Genomic DNA, 7,500 nt, shown 5'->3' on the forward strand with positions numbered 1-7,500 from the left:
CGAACACGGGCCGTGGAGAACCAGTACTCCTTCTACTGAGGGCCCGGCCGGGGGCCAGGGAGACGGGTTCTAGAGGGGGGGGGGGGGGGGGGGCCGGGGGGCGAGGAGGGAGGCGTCGGTGCTGGTTACGTTCCAGAACCCCGTTTGGTTGCAGATGTGGAGGTTCAGCTGAGGAAGTCGTCCTCTGGAGTCATATGGCATTGATTAGCCTCGTCACACCCACTTCCTGGACACGCCTACCCACAATCCCCAGGAGCGGGGCCTGTGGCCCGGACTGAGTGGAGAGCCCCCCCCCCCCCCCCCCCCCCGCTCCATGTTTGTGAAGCTGCTCTCGTTCCGCTCCGGACGTGTCCCAGCCCTCCCTGTGGACGGTTGTGAGTGCCCCGCTGGAGGTCACGTCAACACCGGGCCCGACGGCGTGGTCCTCCCGCCCCAGCTGGCCCCCCTCCCCGCGGTGCCGAGAGGGTCCCGGCGCCCTCAGAGGAGCCTGGATCCAGTGGGGCTGATGGGGACACCAGGTGGGAGTGTGGTCAGCCACTACAAGCCGTTGGACGATGGATCCGTCTACCAGCCTGCCCAGTGGACCGTAGCGAACGTTGCTCGTCTATCCGTCAAGACCTAACGGCTCATCCTACTCGCACCTGGTGGTTTAATCCGTCACCTTCAACAAGGGGGGGGCCACACTGCCACGCAGAGTAACACGGTGGCTGATGACGATGCTGATTAATTGTAACGTAACATCTGAATACGCAGAGCGCTCACACCACCATGGTGCAGAACTGAGAAGGTATCAATCAGGCGGCCGGTTAAATTATGAATCGGCTTCTGCATCACAGTCCGGAGAGCCGCCGTCTCTCAAACCGTCTCGTTCATGAAGAACCCGTCAGCGCCTCGGAGCGTCCATCGGGCTGAGCCTCTCCTCGTGATCATGGAAGCATTAAGAGACTCAAGATGGTTTCCCTCCATGAGCAGAGTGGAGCTCCGAGGTCCGGACCCAGCCTCAGGGCAGAAGGGGATCCACTCCCGGGTGCAAAACCAGTGTGGGGGGGGTTGACTAAGAACCGGACTCGTTACTGATGGACGTGCTCCTGAAGCGTCCCCCCCGTCCCAGGCAGGGTCGGTCCCCCCTCCGGTGGGATGAGCAGCCGAGAGACCCCCCCCAGGGTTGCCAGATTGGACGGGAAATCGGGGCCAATCTGGGAACACGGCCTGTGTGTCTAGAAGGGAGGCCTTGAGAGCTCCGGTGCACCTCACCCAGCAGGAGGCGGGGAGATGGACGGACTCAGAGTGGGGACCCCCGGAGTGGGTCTGCTGAGGGGCCACAGGACAGTAACAATAGGGGCGTGCTGGAAAGATCCGTGGATCTCTATTGAGGAGTCGTTTAGTTTTAGTTTGAAAAGACACCTTCACCTGACTCTCTGGGTCCAGGACTTTTATGCAATGGAAAAATAAACTCACTTTTGCACCTTTGTAAAGCATTTGAACCCCCCCCCCACCCCCATCCACATCCACCCCTTCCCGCGATACAGCCGTCACAGAAGCAGTGCACCTTGGCTTAATGTAGATGTAGATGGAATAGAGGTACATGCTTTCCACAGCATTTTTTGTTTTGGATAGGCTAAACTTGCACAAGTGAATTTACAAATGTTGCTGGTTACAGGCAGGTGTGTATATATATATATATATATATATATATATATATATACCCGCTTTAAAACAAAGAGCACATGAGTTGGAACGACCGCACCATGGAGATGCTTCTGTCTTTTCGACCAGGGTCACGTAGTTCCCGTTTAGGGGATGGAAGTCTTCAGTCCTGTCAGACTCACCGGGAGCTGCAGAGACAGCTATATGTGCCAATTTAAATCCTATTTTTTGAAGTATTTATTTCTCGACAGTTTGAAAATACTTTTTCCAATCTAGTTTTGTTTATGTACAATTTGATTCTCCGTGAAGAAATCTCCTCGGTTGGTCACGAGAGAAGATGGGTCATTTTCTTTTCCTAACACTAGAGCTGATTTCTGTTGTTTGGCTGAGTTTTGAAAAGTCTGTGCAGTTTTGTACAAAGTGATGTACTTGACATTCTACTTTATATTTCTGTGAATAAAACGTGATCGAACGGTAGCAAAATGTGTGTGTATATTTTGTTAATTACAATTTGGAGTTCCTTGTTAAATACTCTGCGTCTTAACATTGTATTTGTTGATACATTTAAACATTGAAAATATTGTTGCATGACTTCTAGTGATATCGAACATTATTATGCCTTACTATTTATCCCTATAAGAAACTTAGTGGAGAACCTTAGTGTTACAGAGAAAATGAAACTGAAACCAAAAGGGCTCGATTCATGAGCATTTGGCTTGGTGGTTTATTTTTAATCCAGAGTTTAACAAAACTCAAGAGAAATTTCTCTTGTGGAGAACCTTAGTGTTACAGAGAAAATAAAACTGAAACCAAAAGGGCTCGATTCATGAGCATTTGGCTTGGTGGTTTATTTTTAATCCAACAGATGTGCCTTTGTCTGTCTTCTGATCCACCTGTATATGTTTGTGTGTGTGTGCATATGCAACTTTAAGGACATTGGATCTGTGCTGATTAACAGCAGGGGCACCACTCAATCAACTATACAGTAGGTCAGTATTACTGTTCAGGGCGGCGTCAGTCTGGTTATGCAGCTAGCCACTGTTATGTCGGTAGACTGAAGGAGAACAGACCCAATATCCGTGCTACACCACCACTTAATGATACCTCTGAGAGGGAGCGCATCGTTCTAATGGCTGCCAATGCCCCCTACAGGCCACTAGTTGGAACTGAAAGGAACAATCATTAAGAATGAAGCACATTATTCATTTTTTATATTTCATCCTTTAGCAATTACTTCCCATTATCCACCACAATACCAGTGTCAAACTGGTGCCTCTATCAACTGGTTAGACCTGCTTCCGTTATGGTAGTTGAAGTTAATCGGTTGTCTCCCATCAGCTATTTGTCAATATTAAACAGTAAGATCTTGTTTAATAATTGTTGAAATATAAGTATTGCATAATAATTGCAATACTACGTTAATCATGTGTACCTTTTCTTTTTTAACAGAGACAGCAAGTCCTTTCTTTTCATGTATTTTATGCTTGTTTGTGGAATAAATAATATTAACTTGAATAAACTCATCTCATTATAGTATATTACATTACAAAAACCCTACTTTAACTCGATTTCATTGGGGATTCTTTGTTTAATAAATTCCTTCCTGAGAGAACGGTGAACTAATAGGACCACCAACAGGACCAACCAGTACACAGTACAGTCTGTATTCAGCAGGTGGATGTCAACCAGCTCCTCCTGTTGATGTCAGTGTTTCGCTCCCAGCGACTCCAGTGAGGTCAGAGCGTCCGACAGCGTCCGTCTTCAACGTCCAAACGCCTCGACTCAAACCAATTCCACGGGGTACCTCAACAATAAATAGCTTTAATCATCTGGCGTTGTGCGACATCAGCAACCAATCAAAACCGCCGGTCCTCCCTGGAGATCCCGCCCCTCCTCTCTGGAGCCCCGCCCCTCCACCCTGAAGCCCCGCCCCTCCTGCCCCCAGACCCCGGGGTCCTCAGCGGACGTTGATCAGGATCAGCCCACCGACGGCCAGCAGGAACCCCACCGTGAGCTCCATCACCTTGCTCCGCCTCCACTTCTCCCGGCTCCGCCTCCGCTGCTCCTCCAGCCACTCCCTCCTCGCCCGCGCCCGCTGCTCGCGCTCCAGCTGCTCGCCGTAGTGCGCCCGGTAGAACGCGTCGAAGTCAAACATGGGCCGGCCCCCGACCCGCGAGAACTGCTGCTGCTGCTGCTGCCGGTGGTGGTGGGGGGGCTGGGGCCCCGGCCGGCGGCTGGGGGCCTCCCTGGACGAGGGCCTCGCGGCGCCGTTGAGGTCGGTCGCGCCCAGGACGCCGCTGTCGTACTTCCGGCGCAGGGCGAGGTTCCCCAGCACGCCGTACGCCTCGCTGACCTCCGAGAAGCGGCGGCCCGCCCCCTCGTCGCCCTGGTTCTTGTCGGGGTGCAGGAGGAAGGACTGCCGGTAGTAGGCCGTCTTGATCTGGGCCTGGGTGGCGTGCGGCGACACCTTGAGGAGGTCGTAGTAGGCCGTCCTGCTCCGGTAAAGGGGCCCCGGGTCCTTCGTGGGGCGGCCGCTGTAGCCTCTTGCGGGGGCCCGGAGCGCCAGGAGGGGGAGGGGACGGGGTGGAGGTCCGAGAGGGTGGCCCGCTGAGAGGCCTGTGCTGAGCGTGCTGAACTCTCTGAGGAGCAGGGCTGAGGTATAAGTTTCGTGAAGGACAGGAACGGCCACGACATCTGCTTTACTGCTCCAGCAGGTCATCCTACCAGGCAGCAGACCCACCCGGACCCCCGACTGAACACCTGGAGAACCGTGTAACGCTGCTTTATGCACGTGCCAGTCTTGGATCAGTTCGACAAACGGGTATACACCGGGACCCGGCGGTATCAAACTCCACCATGCCCGGTTTTCAGTAGCATTTTTAATTACGTAACGTTTTCGAGTCTTTGAGCGCCTGTCTGCGGTTGTTTTGATATTTGAACCCGGCTTATCTTCGCACAGACCTTCAGCGGACTCCGCGGCTCCTACCGGACCTCCACGGGGGCCTCCTCGTCCAGGTCCTCCGGGACTTCCAGGACCTCCAGCTCCGGCGGGATCACAGCCGGGGGACCGAGCCGCTGCTCGGACCGGGAGGACGGGTCGACCCCGGGTCCGCAGCAGGGCGGACAGCCCGTGGGCGCCGGTGCTCAGTCTCTGACTGACCTCTGCCATGTTACCGGCGCCGAAGGGGCCGGAGGAAATAACACGGATGCACAGGTCAGGTATCCGGTACGTCCGCCGCAAACCAATCAGGGTCCATGTGATAGGGAAGTAGTTATCGAAGACGACCAATCATAACGAAGCGCGGAGACGGAGTAAACAACAAACGAAAGTGTTGTTTGATCGCTCATCTGTTTATTTTTAGTAAGTGTGCTTTAGTTTATACGAGAACATACCCTAAGGTCCTTGTTCGCCTCCCAGTATGACCATTATGTTACAGCTGCAAAGGGGACCTGTGTTGCCAGATTGAACCCCGGCTGCAGCGCGCCGCAGCCGGTGTTGCCAGATTGGCCGCGGAATCTGGCAACTTTAACACTCACAGGGCGCATGTCCTGACGTCACGTCCGGCCGTCTCATATGACGTCAGATATTTTCACGTGTAGAGACGGGACCACAACATTAGTTAGTGGTTTAAATTATACCTTCTGTACTCTTCATCACAGTCGTTGTCCTACACACCTACGAGAATGGCCAGCGGTCGCAGGCCGGAGCACATGGCTCCTCCAGAGATGGTTCGTAACACATGAGAAATGTCCTTTTGATTAACGTCAGTGCATTTCATTACAGACTATTATTAAAACCGTGTATTAATGTGTATCCGAAAGCTTTGGTTCTACATCTGAATGTAGGGTTAGACCTTCATTGATTGACTAGAACCATCATTGATATGTGTGATCTCTTTTGGTTGACGTGACTGCAGTTCTACAACCAAGAAGAGGCGAAGAAGTACTCCCAGAAGTAAGGACTGATGCTGCTGCTTTATAGATGATGAAATTAACCCTGTTTTGAAATGCTTAATTAAGTCAGCAGCTGACGTGACAAAGCACATATATCCTACGTGGTATTATAGTCATAGTCCTGATCTGCTCTATACGGTTTGAGGTGATATATTGTTAAAGTCTGGGTCTGCTACAGAAGGATTGATATTTTTGTTATAGTCCTCTCCAGAATGATTAAGGTGATATTATTGTTAAAGACCTGGTTGGCTCTAGAAGGATTAAGGTGATATTATTATTAAAGTCCTGGCCTGCTCTATAAGGATTGAGGTGATATTATTGTTCGTCCTGGTTTGCTCTCTAAGGTTTGAGGTGAAATTATTGTTAAAGTCTTTGTTCTCTCGGTGGATCCCAGCTCCAGAATGATGGAGATCCAGAGCCAGATGTCCGAGCGCGCCGTAGAGCTGTTAAACCTTCCAGAAGGACAGGCCTGCTTTCTGCTGGACGTCGGGTAAGGAACACACTCACCCGGAGAGGGTTTGACCATCGCTTACCTTCATATGTTGAAGTTGATAAACAACCATTCCCATGGAAATAATCAATTGATTTAAAATGGGAAACAAGTTCTTTATTCCATATTTTAAAACTATAATGAATAAATTCTATTAGAGTCAATGAATACCGGATATATAATACATTATAGCTGAGAGGTGGGAGAATTGTATCATTGTTTTATGATCTTTGAATTGCGTACACATATGGTGCGAGTGTACGTGAAGTTGAGGATCTCACGGGTCGTCCCGGTCCCCCCCCCCCCCCCCCCCCCTCCAGGTGCGGCTCGGGGCTGAGTGGAGACTTCCTGTCAGAAGAGGGGCACGTGTGGGTTGGAGTGGACATCAGCACCGCCATGCTGGGTCAGTTCAGCTCCACGCCGCTGCAATCACGTCCCCTTCATCTGTGTCCACTTCACATTTCTGTCAACGCTGACATTTGTGTACCAGTTAGATGCATTAGTGTGTTCATCAACATATATATACTACAAATATCTAATAATAACAACATCAATGTTCAGACATTACTAACCAAGGAAGTAGGTACAGTAAATATCATCAAAGAAATTATTTTACCTGCTATTTGCCAATTTGTGTGCTGTAGTATATTGGTTTAGCTGGCTTTAATGACATCAAATATAATAGCAATAGGCTTAAGGTTGTTGGGCAGCCTGCCAGTGGGGGAGGCTCAGTGGGGGGGGGCAGCCTGCCTCAGAGTGGGGGTCTCGGTACTGACCGTCTTGTGTCCTGCAGACGTGGCCCTGGACCGGGAGGTGGAGGGGGACCTGGTCCTGGGGGACATGGGGCAGGGCATGCCCTTCAAAGCCGGCACCTTCGACGGCTGCATCAGGTATGGGCTCCCCACCGTCAGAGTGGGGCTGGAGCTACATCCATGGTCCTCATCGTCACGCCAATAAAGGGGTGATGACGTGCTTTTCCCGACTCTTCCCTTTGCATTAGACGGCTATATGACGTATGTTCATTGTTTGTTTACATGGTCTGAGTCCGAGCCAGAGGGAGTGTTCGCGCCCACCGCGATCGCCCCTCAATAAGTGGAATGGCTCGCTTGCACGAAATCTACTGTGTGGGCGGGGCTGAGGTGCAAAGTCCCGCCTCCCGGCTACCGAAACGTTTACAACTTCTGAGCCGGGTGTGAATTTGCCGACACACAACAAAGCGTTCGACCAATCGTAACAGAGTGGGCGTGCTGACCAATCAGAGCAGACTGGGCTGCTGGAGGGGGGGGGGCCTTAAAGCTACATGAACGTTTTTGAAAGATGTTGAAATTGGTTTTGCGGAAATGAACAGTGTGAGAATGATAAGGGGTATTTTGAACATATAACATGTAAGCCTATGGCATGTACCCCTA

At 51.3% G+C, this 7,500-nt stretch overlaps 3 protein-coding genes across 4 annotated transcripts in view; 2 read left to right on the forward strand and 1 right to left on the reverse strand.

Moving 5' to 3' along the window:
- The window catches only part of LOC132474616 (SH2B adapter protein 2), a 3,611-nt gene extending 1,481 nt beyond the window's left edge, over positions 1–2,130 (forward strand). For both annotated transcript variants that reach the window (XM_060075406.1, XM_060075407.1), the window contains exon 2: positions 1–2,130. This exon is cut by the window's left edge. In XM_060075406.1, the coding sequence (XP_059931389.1) occupies positions 1–73 (73 nt within the window). In that variant the 3' untranslated portion in view covers positions 74–2,130.
- A 213-nt stretch (positions 2,131–2,343) lies between these two features.
- On the reverse strand, positions 2,344–5,126 carry dnajc30b (DnaJ (Hsp40) homolog, subfamily C, member 30b). Its single transcript, XM_060074754.1, has one exon. It carries the CDS (start codon positions 4,814–4,816, stop codon positions 3,605–3,607), a length of 1,212 nt encoding a protein of 403 aa, XP_059930737.1. The 5' UTR covers positions 4,817–5,126; the 3' UTR covers positions 2,344–3,604.
- Positions 5,127–5,194: 68 nt separating this feature from the next.
- The window catches only part of bud23 (BUD23 rRNA methyltransferase and ribosome maturation factor), a 7,503-nt gene continuing 5,197 nt past the window's right edge, over positions 5,195–7,500 (forward strand). Inside the window, exons 1-5 of the mRNA XM_060074755.1 lie at positions 5,195–5,376; positions 5,565–5,602; positions 5,996–6,091; positions 6,412–6,494; positions 6,885–6,981. Of these exons, the coding sequence (XP_059930738.1) occupies positions 5,332–5,376; positions 5,565–5,602; positions 5,996–6,091; positions 6,412–6,494; positions 6,885–6,981 (359 nt within the window). The 5' untranslated portion in view covers positions 5,195–5,331. The remainder of the gene's footprint in view (positions 5,377–5,564; positions 5,603–5,995; positions 6,092–6,411; positions 6,495–6,884; positions 6,982–7,500) is intronic.

Source organism: Gadus macrocephalus, chromosome 16 (genome assembly GCF_031168955.1).
Source record: "Gadus macrocephalus chromosome 16, ASM3116895v1".
Taxonomy (NCBI): Eukaryota; Metazoa; Chordata; class Actinopteri; order Gadiformes; family Gadidae; genus Gadus; species Gadus macrocephalus.

What these genes read in the sequence shown, in the direction of transcription:
- dnajc30b (XM_060074754.1), bottom strand. Translation starts at nt 4,816, where the DNA reads ATGGCAGAGGTCAGTCAGAGACTGAGCACCGGCGCCCACGGGCTGTCC.